The 14,257-nt window shown below is 34.8% G+C and overlaps 1 protein-coding gene across 1 annotated transcript; it reads left to right on the top strand.

Annotated features, from left to right (window-relative positions):
* The first annotated feature begins 656 nt into the window (after positions 1-656).
* LOC140884800 (uncharacterized) lies at positions 657-2,446 on the top strand. The gene is made up of 4 exons (XM_073291658.1): positions 657-759; positions 1,348-1,559; positions 1,773-1,950; positions 2,050-2,446. The coding sequence occupies exons 1-4, from the start codon at positions 726-728 to the stop codon at positions 2,214-2,216; spliced, it is 591 nt and encodes a 196-aa protein (XP_073147759.1). The 5' UTR covers positions 657-725; the 3' UTR covers positions 2,217-2,446.
* The last annotated feature ends 11,811 nt before the right edge of the window (positions 2,447-14,257 follow it).

The following is a 14,257-nucleotide window of genomic DNA, read 5'->3' as shown; positions in this document are numbered from 1 at the left end:
TGATATTTATAACATAAATAATAAGTTATTTCATCTCTTTGCAGGACTCTAGGTAATCGGATCCTTGCCAGATGGAATCATATCCCAAAAAAAAAAAAACATTTGTTTTCTTAAATAGGATATTCTAGTGTTATGACATGGGTCTGGGCCCCATATGAAGAGAGTCATTCTTGCATATGCTCAACTCGTCGACCAACTAATGAACCGGATAAGTGCTATCTCAAAATACCTGTGTCAAGCCCATGGACTCATTGGATTGAGTTATGTCATGGGTTGAGCCTATATGGGCCAAGCTTGTGGGGGGTATTATAACCTGTCAAACAAGGACACCCATCATGATTAAACAAGGATGATGCTACATGTATACGAAGGGTTACATATTACACTTGAAATTACAAATTATCTCACCATTTTATTTGAAAAAAATATTTCATAAATAAATTTTTAGATTGAAGCTTTTGTTGAAATTATTGGGAAAAACCCATACCCAACCCATAATTCGCACCTTATGGACTAAACTCAACCCAAAAGGGCTTAAAATAAAAGGCCCAGTACTGTAAATTAGCACAGGGCCCACCTGTCTCCGCAATCCAATCCAATCCAATCCCAATACGTCGTCGTGGGATCCTACTACACCACATTCGTTCCCTCAGGAGTCGGGCCTCATCCTTCTTATTCCGTACATTCCTAAATTGCTGCTGTTCTTCCGCAGATTTGTCTTAATCATGGCTAACAACTCCAATTCCTCTGTCTACGTTGGTAAGTGATGACCTGATTCAATTGTGATTTCAATTTGGTTTGGCGGGGAACAATTATTAGGGCATTCTAGGGTGAATCCTCGTTTTGTTTCCTTTTTTACTGTATATCTTTTTTCCGACAGTTTATCTGGCATACATAGTTTTCGTCATTAGTTGCTTTATTGGTGTTCGGCGATTGGTAATTGTAACTGATGCTCTATCTTTTGTTTGTTCTAATTCTAAAATAAAAGGAACTGAGATATGTAGTGAAGTTTCAATACATGTTGAACTTGAGAAAGGGAAGTCTTTTCCTTGAAAGCTTATAGTTCAATCCACTGTTGCCTATGGATCTATTGTAAATTATCCGCTCCCAAGAAGACCACATATGGACCTTGCTCTGGGTTGATTATTATTTATTATCCATCTCCGAATATTTGGCATAGGCATGAGCACGGATTATGTTTTCGATGCTGATGCGCTTTTTGTTTATTTTTGTTGATTGTTGATTGAGGAAAAGTATTTAGAATAAGTTGCAACTTTAAATTTTGCATTCCGCTTGGTTGAAGTTGGTCTTGTTTGAAACTAATTGTGAGTTTAAGTTATTGTCCAGGAAACATTGATGATAGAGTGAGTGAAAGGGTACTGTATGATATTTTAATTCAAGCTGGCCGTGTTGTGGAGTTGCATATCCCCCGCGACAAGGAAAGTGGGAAGCCAAAAGGCTTCGCATTTGCTGAATATGAGTCAGAAGAGATTGCAGAGTATGCCGTCAAGCTTTTCTCTGGTCTCGTGACGCTCTACAGAAGAACGTTGAAGTTTGGGGTAAGCAACTTGGCAAGAGTTTGGAAAATTTTGATATATTTTTCTTTAGAACGTCCGCCTTTTGCTTTGATTTCATAATGACAAGTTTTTACTTGTAAATGATATTAATAAGCTTGTGTATACTTAGATGCCACACTCGTTGAGGCATGAGGACAACTGGTATTAGTTGCTTTATCGTGAGCAACAGTAACAAAATTCCATTTTGTGTAACAGCTTTCTGGCCAAGACAAGCCATCTGCAAATTTACAAATACAGACGTCACCCACGGTTAATTCTTCTTTCAAACCAAGGCCGCATCCTCTACCAGATAATCAGGGGGAATTCTCACCACTATCTATGGGATTACCACCATCACGCCACTTTTCGGAGCACAAAAGTAATAGTGCACGAGGTAATTGTTGATTTCTCCATCAGTCATTTGCTTGTTTCATCGGAATCTTTGTTGATCTGTCACACTTTCTTACGTTAGCAAGTTTTTCTGATTCCCCAGTTCCTTTTGACGTAGCTGGACGCCACCCCCGCTCAACCACGTACGATGATGTTATCGAATATGGCCACAGAGGCAGATTATATGGATCCTCATTGGATAGCATCAGTCGTTCTAGGCCAGGACGACATGATATGCGTGATTCTGTTAATTATCATTCTTCTCGTTGATTTTATCACAGATTTGGTTAACAAAGTCTTGTGTCTTAAAAGTCCTCTATGAAATGGTGTAGCTGTTGATATAGTTCTGATAGTTTTTGCCAGTAGAATATGTTTGGTTTTTTGCTATCTGACATATTTTCTCTCATCTGATTGTTATAATATATTTAGGCACCGTTCTGTTTACCGTATTACTACTATATGTATAAATCATCACATCCTATCTCACGTTCTTCTCATCATATTATTTATCTATATATTAACTATTTATTTTACATCAATCAAATCATTAATTATTTATTTCACATCAATTAAATCATTGAATTCAAATTACTATATTATTCTTTATAAATAATATAATTTTTATTTTATTTATTGTTAAAAGAACAAAATAGTCATTTAACATTTTTATATAAAAGTTAATCAATCAAATCAAATAAACCATAATCTATCAAACAAATCTAATATTATTTTAACTATTATTATTTTATTTATTTTTATTACATTATACTACTTATTTATATATTACTTATATCATACCTCAAACCAAACGGTGTCTTATAGACGCTTTATGATTTCAGTCATAATGTTTCGCTGCTCACAGCTAACTTATTTTTAATGGATAAAAGAAAATTTCACCGATGAATCGGAGATTTATCTCCCAATCTTTAGTCTTTACCATTTTTAAAATGGACCAGTTATTTATTTTTGACAATATAAAACGAAGCTAAATAAATTAACTTTTTGTTCAAATAAATAAATTAACTTTTAAACAATTATACCCGATATTATAAAAGTAACTTAAGCAAGTTAACTCTTCAAACTATCTAGAAGTATTAATAAAAAATTATTTATTCACCCATAAAATGTTCAGATCATGAACAGTTGAACACTATATTTATTGAATATTAACACGATAACGTTTGGCATATTAATTAATATAATAAAAATTTGTTTGTAATCAAGATTAGTAATGCTATATAAAAGCATAAGCTAAAAGATAGAGATTAATAAGAAATTATATATATATATATATTATATATATATATATAGCTGTCAAACGGGCCAACTGTAACACCCGAAAAATTTCAATACGTAAATTCGCATGCATAATTAGGAAAAAATAATTATTTAAAATTTTATTATTGGGTTAAATGATATTTATATGAATTATACGCATGATTTAATTTATTTTAGCATTTAACCCGCAAATTTTAGAATTTCTAGATTTTTGAGAATTTTATTGATTTGATCGCGTAGACGGAATCGTGGACGGACGAGATATTAGTTTTTCATCCAAAATATTTTATGAGATTTTTAGTAGCCATAAAATATTATTTCAAGATTTTAATTCCCCAAAATTTATGGTATTTATATATATGTATATTTATATGTCCGTTTTTACCCAAAATAAGTCATTTTAATGACCTTTATCAACTTTTAAAAATTTCCTAATATTATATTTCGGGATTAATGTTTTAATATCATATTATTATGTTAATTAGGATTTTTTTAAAACTATGTTTTCATGGTCTATTAAGTAATTATCCTAATTATCTCCTAATTAATCCTAGATTACTCAAAAATTTATCCCATACCCTACGCCTTTCTCTCCCGTCAGAACCCTTCTCCATCATCATCCTCTCGTCCCTAACAGCAGAGGAGATTTCATAGCCGTGCCTTCAAGATTTATTTGATTTCTTTGTCGTTTCGTCGTCCCGGAGCCGGAATACGCAATAGTATTCGTTAAATAAAATCAAAGGCATGTTTAATTCCTTTCTTTCACACCATATGAGCTATTTAGATCATTCACGACAGATTTTTATTGAGTTTTGTGGTTTCGCTTTAATATGATTACGTTTTGGTTTGAACTTGATTTTTTTACTCTCGGTCTTTGCAATACTTCATGTTCATCCCCACGTTTTTTTTTTCATGGATCAAGCATGGTCTGCTGGTCAGGTTTGAGGGGCATCCTAGAGTCCCTAGGGTCGGCTATAGGGGCTGGTTCGAACCAAGTAAAGCTAGGAGTGATGGCTGGTCGTGGGTGTTGCTCCTTGGATGCGAAGGTTTTGGTGTTGGGACAAAGATGATCGGTTATGGCTTGCATGGGCGGTCCAAGGCTACTGGCTCATGGTTAAGAAGTGTGATAGGGTTCCTAGGGTCGAACCAAGGCAGGTCTAGGTCCTGGTAGAAAGCAGGCCGATCGGGTTTCCTTTGTTGCACAGCAGGTCGGCAGTTTACGGGTTTCCCGAAGCGTGGCTCGCTAGGGCTGTGTAGGGATCGAGGTGGGTCAAGGCATGGCTCGTTGGAACCGCCCAAACGTGGGCTACGTCTGGGTGGTGGAGCTCCGTCCGGTGGGTTGCCGGAGCTGGTCGGCAGCAAGCCACAAAGCCTGCTGCTCACGGCCGAGGAGAAGCTGGGAATCGGGGGTGTCGGGTTGGGTGTTTTGTGTGCGTTCAGGGTCGGGTCTGGGTATGGGTCGGGTCTGGGGTGTCATGGGTAGGGTCAGTAGAGTCCGGGTCTGGGTTATATGGGCCGCACTCGAGTATTTTAATTTTTAAGTATATTATGTTTTAATTGGTTTTTGGGCTTTAATAAATAGTTAAAAAATTATTTGAGCCTCCAAATAATTTTATTGGGGCCTTAAATAATTTATTTAAGTTAGTCCAATGATTTTTATGGACTTGGAAGCCCATGAGAATTTTCGAGCCAGTCAGTGCATTTTTGGGCCAGTGTAGAGTTTTATTGGGTTTAATTAAGTTAGTGGGCTTAATATTTTTATTTAGGCCCAATTAAGTTTAATTAAGTTTATTGAAATTAGAGTGAGTGATCAGCAGTCTGGACCAACCCATAAAAATTTACTATGTCCGAAATATATATTTAATTTATTTTATGCATGAAGTTTATTTTAAGTATTAAGTACATATGTTATGAAAATAATTAAATATATATTACGGACACATTTTAAGTGCATGCATACATGAAATATTTTATGATGTGTTTATGAATAAGAATTGAGCATGAAAAATATTTTTATGGAAATTGAAGTGATGTGGCGGCACAGAGGTGGTTTACCACGGGCACAGAGGTAGTTCTACTACCGGCATAGAAGTGGTTTTACCACTGTCACAGAGGTAGTTTACTACCAGCATAGAGGTGGATTTATCCACCGCCACGTACGATGGTTCTTTAGACTGATCAGTCGGCACAGTTATTAGTCACATTCATGGATATGACCATACTCAGTTTTTATGATTATGACATGCTCAATTATGTTATGTATAATTAGTTATGATGTATGTACGACTGATGATGAATAATTTTAATGATGCATTATTTTAAGATCATGCATGCATGTCCACGTAAGTTATATGTATTAGTATGATTATGTGATGCATTATTTTAACCCTCGTTATAAAGGATTAGATATGTTGAGCCTCTAGGCTCACTACGCTTATATGGTGCAGGTGAGTATGATGATTCATTTGTAGCTCCTACCGGTGGCGAGGATGTATGAGCGAGCATGGCAGTGGCCCCGTGACCGTCGCATTGAGTCTTGCATGTTTGAGTTGTAACGTCCCAATTTCTCAATCGAAACGTTACTCAAACATACTTACTTAAAAATTTGGTAAAAATAAAAATTTTGCGGAAGCATCATCTTATTTATTAAAATAGCGTATAAAATGTGCACAAAATAAAATAGCATCTAAAAATATTTGCCAAAACATGGCCATCAACTAAAAAAAATTAAAACTTGTTTGCCTCTCATCAAATAAAAAGGTTTAAAACATCTTCCATTCTAAAGAATTCACACTCATGCATTGCCCGTTGGACCGACCCCTGTCTCTTCTTCATGTCCGCCCACATAATCATCAATAAAAGCATCCACATCATCATTACATGCACCATTCAAGTATAGTGAGTCGAAAAACTCAGCAAGAGCATGCAGAAAAGGATTTTCTAACTTTAAAAAAAAAAACATTAACTTAAACTCTCATGCAATAAACATAACTTTAATATAGTCATATCATAAAAAAATTTGAAAAGATGAAGTATGAGTAGTGTGGTAACCGTCATAACGAGTCATTCATAGTTTCATGTTGATCAACAACACTACACCAAATCATGGTATCAACAACACCTAAAAGACAACGGTTTCAAAAAAACCGTTGTCTTTTGGTATTTAACAACGGTTTTTACTAAAATCGTTGTTGTTGATCCTTTTTTAATGAACAAAAACAACGGTTTCACATAATTACATTTGAAATGCTTCCTGTCCTCTATGGAGAATTGTTGAGTACAATTCATCTACTTTGCATTTCATATTATTGTAGGAAAAAATAGGTATTCAATCATATTTCCTTCTTACTTGAATAAATGACATCCTTTGAAACTTTATGCCTAGATTTGTGGAAGTGACCAATTCAGTTCTGCTGCTCATTAGAAAATAATAATTGGGGAGGTGATGATGAATTTTATTTCCATGGAGTTGTTTTATTTGTTCTAATTGACAAAATCTCAGCTTTATCTGTCTTTTGTTTTTAAAAATAGTCCTCTCATATATTTTAAAACAAAAACTATTTTTAAAAAAAAATTACAATCGGGACTTTGATTGGGCCAATTGGAGGAAGAGTTAGAATATTTTGAAGCTTATTGTAATTTAAAAACACGCGGATATTTAAAGTTTGAAGATTTCTATTGTGGAGTAGGGTGTTGCTAAGTACTGTTAGCTTCGCCTCATGTTCATATGAAAATCATGTGCATAAAATAACCTAGAAGTTTTTTTGATGCAGGGTATTTTAGCAACGAAGAGGCGACAGCGTCTACTCTAGATTCAGATGGATGGTTGAGAACCGTAGACCATTGCTACATCGATGAGGATGGATTTGTTTTCGTGGTAGACCGGTTGAAGGAGCTTATCAAGTACAATGGTTGTTAGGTGAATTTATGATTCTTTGGTCATGTAAATTAATTAAACCGATGCCGAGGAAGGATGAAAACATGATGCTGTAAAATAAAAAAATGTTTTGTGCTGGACCGACTTGGAGATGCAGCTGATTAGTTACTGCTTGATGTTGTATTATATATAGGTTCCTCCAGCAGAATTGGAGGTTTTGTTGCTGACTCACCCTGAAATTGCTGATGCTGCTGTTATTTAGTAAGCCTAAAAATGGATAATATTAATGTTGCATGAAATGGAAGTTTGCAAAGATATATTTTCTTACAATCTCGTGGAATTATTAAAGGTTCCCAGATAAGGATGTCAGACAATTTCCCATGGCATACGTGGTACGTAAAACTGGAAGCACTATAACACAGAGTGGAATCATGGATTTCATTGCCAAACAGGTGAAGTAATCATCAACTTTCAAGCTCTAAATTCAGTATTACAGGGTTGCTTACTTGCTTGTCCTCTCATCTTTGCAGGTGGATGCTGCTTTTATGCTCCTTGGTAGCATAATTTTGAGCGTAAGATTATAGATACCTGTTTTCTTCAATTGCTTCTCTTATTTTGATTTGCTAGTAAATGGCTTGATTCTCCATGCTTTCAGTTTAATTAACTTCTTTGCTTGACATATGGCCAGGATACAAAAGATTTATATCTTGTTCCTCCTGAGATATGGGATCTTCGGGTATTTAAATTTTAAACGCATACTTTCGACGTGAGTGATTCACCTTTGCAAACTTTTTATCATTCATATTGCTTCAGAGTTTTAGTCTACCGTTGTATGGCAGTGTCAAATCTCATCTTTACCATGCAATCTGCTGAATTATTATCTTATATTCTTTTTTGTTCTGGAGAGATATATGTTATATTTTTTTGTTCTTTTACTCTCTCAAATAGGACCTGTGGATTGTGGTACAATGGGATGGTTCATTCAGCTTTTTTTTTTTGAGACCTCTAGCTACTAGTTAATTTCTAGTTTAACTAGTTTCTCTTGAGATGGTAAAATATCAGACTATTTGGGTCCGGTATGACCTAGGTTGTCCATAAACTGTCAATAAAATATGTCATGCAAAAAGATGCTTTAGGGTCACTAGCATGTTTTGGCGTTCAAGTGAAAATATGAAATGAGAGAATATTTGCTGCACAGTACTTGGTGTAAAATAGTCGATTACATGGTATTGTCTTTTTTTTTTTTTTGGAAAAATTTCAATATCTCAATTTATTCTAGCTTTATAATGGTGATTGAGGCTGTAAAATGGTTGGATCTGTGGTGGTATACGTTGTTATGGCATTTATGTGATTCATTGATTTATATGACAACTAGATCTAGGATATCTGTTTAAAGAGTTGGTATGCTCTGTTTATTTCTATGGACATAGATTAGATATAGGATATGGCATTTACGTGATTCATTGTATTGCAATTGTTACACACAAATATAAAAATATAAAAATATTATATCAGACCGCATCTTTTTGGGATTGAATTAAATGAGGCTAGATTGTATGCATTTGTTGAGCTTAAATGCAAACTTGATTATATGTGCAAGTTTGAGGTTTTATTAATTTATAAATTCTTATTATTGAAATTTTATTTATAATAATAGGCTTGGATCAAAGATTTGGGAAATTCTGGTGGATTCTTGAAAATGGAAGGATTGTTAGCAAGAAGATTACTATTGAACATTGAGCTTGCAGACTATCCAGAGACTTGGTCATGATTATTAGTATTTTTTGCAGTACTCCACGAGTTTGCATTCTGAATTCCATACGTGAAAATTGTTGTCGGTATAAAGGATTTAACTTACTTTTCATTATTTGATATATATCATGTTTGCATTTGGCAGAACTTGCAAAGCTTGAATTTCTGAATGTCAGTTGTTGCAATTGCATCACTGGCCCAGATATGAAAGCTCTCTCAGGTAACTCCCTTTTAATTTTTATTTATGTACCCTTCAACTTAGGAAATGATGAAGAAAAATACTGGAATATGTGAGAGACCAGTTGCCTTATTTTCTTTAATTTGTGGGTAGTTACAGAGGATATGCTTTCAGGTATATGGAGGGCTGTCCTGTCACGGATCTATGTCTCCTTTTAAGTACTTATTAGTTTCAGAAATTATCTAATATCATCATTCATCATCTAGAAATAATGTTTTAATTATTTATATAAAAATTTGATCAGTTTCGTTTTTTTTGACATCTGGACGTGTGGGAAACATAATTTTGAGAAATCATAGGGTTGTTTGTTAATAAGTGCACTTGATATTTATTGATCTGTCATTAAAGAATTAACAGAGCTTCGTATGCAGAGAAATTGAGAAAAAATGTCTTGAACAAAAGTTAGAGAATATTACAGAAGTCCATCTATATATACACATCTAATTATCAAACTAATTCTCTAATTATCAAACTAATTAGGTAACCGCCTAAAAATCTACTACAGCTGTCATGGAAGCCACGTGGAAATGCCAGATGTCGATGATATGTAATACTTAACATTGTTTGAGTATCTTAATTAGCATCAAAAATCAAATTTAATGGTATGATCATTAACTTAATTAAATAATTTAAGAGAAATCTACCGTCTGCATTAAAATATATGGTTGTTATTTTTCCAGTTACTAGTCTCTTAATTTTTTTAAAAAATTTCTTGAATACTACTCACACTAATGATAAAAAAAATCTAAATTTTATTATAACATGTTCTTTGATAATTGCATTATATTATATATTTTAATATTTGAATTTTTGTAGAAACCTTTGTATAAAGGTTTGATTAAATAAATGAATGAATGATTTATTTATTTTTAATTAGATTGAAAAGTTATTGTAATAGTTTCATAATTTTGGTGTAAATTTTTAAGATTTATTTATGCTAATGTCACATGAATAACTTTTTTCTAAATCCCCATTTATTTCATAACCCAAGTAACATAGAATAGATAACTTAAATATATATATAACCGGAATTGAGAAAGCCTGGGCTGATTGCTGAAGCCAAGGTTAGCCCAATAGCCCACTAAAATGTTCCGTCCATACGTTTAAAATAAAAATAACACGAAAGGGCATTTTACAAAGACATTGATATAGCATCAAGAAGGCGGCCATTCTTTACTAGAGGTCTCAGATCAACGATGTAATTATCTCGAAGAAACCCGAATCCAAATGTCCTTTTGCATAGAGCCATACTCCTGTGTGGAGAATCATGAATGAATGTGTCAATGCATGAGCATCATGAATGATACTCCTGCTTTCTAAGCATCATTTATTCTAATTTTACAATATGAAGTAATGTTTCACCTGTTTTGTGCTTCATACAGAGCTGAGATCTTTGAAAGTTTTGAATTTGGGATTCAATGATATCTCTGGAGCTGTATTGGTACACCTAAAAGGTAAATTTATTCTCATATGTAATAAAATGGTGTTGAATTTCCTCCCCAACAATGTTAGCTTAAGGCTTCTGTTTTCAACAGTACTGAGGAGATGCTTGCTAGCGGTTGAATTATTTTGAGTTATAACTGTTACTCATGCAGATTTATCGTGATACAGGTTTAACAAATTTGGAAAGCCTAAACCTGGATTCTTGAATTTGTCTGCTGATGAGAATTAATTTTTCCCTGTGGTCTGTTAGTTTGAATCTTGGGAATTTTATCAGCTAAAATCAAGATTATTTTTATTTTTTCCTGGAGATATCGTCCCTGGAGATTATTTTTAACTAACCATGGTTGGTTAAAGCTGTTGTGCTGTCACGATGTATGATTGATTAAAATCGTGAACTTGTATTCTAGAAAGCTCTTTCTTTACACGAAGCTTCTGATTTTACCCATGACTTTGCCTTTAATTTGTTTGTTGGTCAAATTGAGCTGAGTTCATCTCTTCACTTTTTTGTTCATTTGTCCGTTTTTTTTAATGCAATGGAGCATCGAACTCAAAGAATTCTTGCAAGATTGAATAAACGAAAAAAGGGTGGCTGCTCATGCTTCACTTGCCCTGTCTCTTAGTCTTAGTCTGCATAGGCTTAGTCTGCAGTGAGCTCATAGAATTCATGGCTTGTAACACTATTTTGTATTTGTTGTTACTTGTAGTTTTGGCTGTCGGGTGACTGGAAGTCATGTCGGGCATGTGCATGAAGCTGTGGAATGAACTAGCTATTTTTGGAAATTGAGGAGAAGAGCTTTATTTGAAGATCGAACTCTAACAATTGAGGAGAAACTGTTTTTGGAAATCATGATCGAAAATATGTGATGTATGGTTTCATACTAGTAAATTCAGATAAGTACATTTATATTTTTTGTACAACTTCCATGATATGTTGGGTTCGAAATTACTAGCGCTACAATTTCTTCGAAAGTATTTAGATTCATGTAACAGTTTTTGAGACTTGAAGATATATACTATTTCCACGTATTTAATGCATGTAGTAAATATTTTATTTTGTATGGGTATATACCACTAATTAAATTAGACAACGGTTTTGAATTCATAGTGAAAATTAAATAATGACAACATTTTTAAAATGTTGAGGACAACGAATAATAACTGTTGTGAAAATCAACTTAAGAAAACGGTTTAAAATTGTTGTAAAAAACAACATACGACAACGGTTTTAAAACGTGATGGAATTCAACATACGACAACGGATATAAAGTGTCGCAAATCTGTTGTCGTATGCCAAAATAGACAACGGTTTATAACTGTCGTGAAAGGTAACTTAAGACAACGGTTATAAACAGTGGTCAAAGAGTGTGTACGACAACAGATATTTACTGTTGTAAATCCGTTGTTATATGTTGGAATCCACAACGGATATAAACCGTTGTCGTATGTTATACTTTCAACAATACCTTAAAGTACAACGGTTTTTCGACCCCTACGACAACGGATTATATCCGTTGTCGTTTCCTTTTTTTCTTGTAGTGCAAGCATATGGCATTAAGCCCGTAAACTTTCATTCTTTGGATAGCCGCTTCGGAGCTCAACCCGAAATGCATACCCCGTATAACCATCCCGTGAGCCATGTTTGGATAGCCGCTCCGGAGCTCATCCCGAAGTGCATACCCCATATAATCACCACAAGATGCATAAATCATCAAAATATTTTTCATGCATCATATCATTCATCTTATCATGTCATTTCATAAATCTCCACATGCTCATAAAGTTTCTCGTGATGCTACATGCTTAAAATCCGTCAAAACATTTCATGAGAAATTAACTTTCATGAGAAAATCACATAATCATGCAATACATAAATTGACTGATCCACGTGAGGCATTCCATCCGTTTCGGACCTTGAAAACTTTAAAATTCTTCATGAACATTCTTAAAAATAATTAAAATACATTAAAGTATCAAAATCATGATTTTTAGGACTAAAAAACTCATAAAATGGGGTGGGAAGTTCGAGCCTGAGGCGCGGCCGCACTGTCTCAACAGCGCGGGCGCGCTAGCCCTGCAACGCGGGCGTGCCGCCCACTCGCACTTCATGCGACAAAGCGGCGCAGGCGTGCCGCCCACTCGCACTTCATGCGACAAAGCGGCGCGGGCGCTCTACTTAGTAATGCGGGCGCGCCGTCTGTGTGCAGAGATTTTGCAGCTCAGGCGCGGGCGCGCTTCTCGGCAGCGCGGACGCGCCGTCGCGGCGTCTGATTCCGAAAACTGATCTTTTCTGCACTTTCTTCAAAACCCACAATGCTTTGGGACGTTTTTCCATCAAAAATATCATTCAACAACATCATAATCTTAAAATAACTTGTACCAATTCATCAATCATTTCAAAGATGTTGAATTAAAAACCTTCAAAACTACTTTTACCCAAAAAATCTGATCTTGTGCATTCAAAACTTTCAAAACTCAATAAACATGAACCGAACATCTCAGGAATGCTTCACGTATCACAATCAAGCAACATACTCATAGAAATTTTCAAGAAAACATTCATAGATCATCAATCAAGCACCTAGGGTTTTATCTTGAAAATAACTATATTCTTGAATGAGTTTAAAAACAGTAAAAACTTTTCTGGATCGTCTGATTGGGATTAACCTGGACTGCGGAACGATCTAGCCTTGAGAAGCCGAAGAACCCTAACTTGGAGATCGCAGTGTTTGAGAGAGATTTTGAGAAAGAAAAGTGAGCGTTCAAATGAGAGTTCAGAAAACTTCTGAACGCTTTTCCTCTGTGACTAATGGGCTCCAACACGGCCCATTAGTTACACTTAAAATTCTTTAAAATTTTTACTCTCTCAATAAAATACTTCTGCATCTACTAACTTTACTTAAAATATTTTTCTTAACTCGTTTCAAGGCTAGGCTCGTCCCTACGACCCAAAATTAAACCCAACCTAAAACTTTTAAAAAAAATAATATAACACATAATTCACATAACAATTAATATTATAAATAACATGCATTAAATCATATAATTAAATCAATTAATCGTGATTAAGCTAGTGGACTTTTTTTTTGGACCTTACAACTCTACCCTCCTTAAAAGAATTTCGTCCTAGAAATTCTACTTACCAAACAGTTCAGGATAGCGTGCTCGCATATCTTGTTCTGTTTCCCAAGTAGCTTCTTCAACCAACTGGTTGCTCCATAAGACTTTCACCATTGGAATCTCTCTGTTTCTCAACCTACGAACTTGTCTGTCCAAGATTTGAACAGGCATCTCCTCGTAGGACAAGTCTGGCTTCCATTTCACTGGCTCATGGCGGATAACATGAGAAGGATTTGTCACATACTTCCTTAGCATAGAGATATGGAAGACATTGTGGACACCCCCAAGTTGGGTGGTAGTGATACTCGGTAAGCTCGAGCCCCAATTTTTTCTAGGATCTCAAAAGGTCCTATATATCTTGGACTCAATTTACCCTTTTTTCCAAATCTCATAACACCTTTCCATGGTGACACTTTTAAAAATACATGGTCACCTACTTCAAACTCCAAATCTCTACGTCACTGGTCGACATAACTTTTCTGTCGACTTTAAGCTGTCAACATTTTGTCTCTGATCTTAGCTATTACATCCACCGTTTGAGTCACTATATCTTGTAACGTCCGGAAATTTTCTACGTAAATCCGCATGCATAACTAAGAGATTTAA

Source organism: Henckelia pumila, chromosome 2 (assembly GCF_033568475.1).
Source record: "Henckelia pumila isolate YLH828 chromosome 2, ASM3356847v2, whole genome shotgun sequence".
Lineage (NCBI taxonomy): Eukaryota > Viridiplantae > Streptophyta > Magnoliopsida > Lamiales > Gesneriaceae > Henckelia > Henckelia pumila.
Note: the sequence above shows the minus strand (reverse complement) of the source record. Positions and strands in the feature narration are given on the sequence as shown.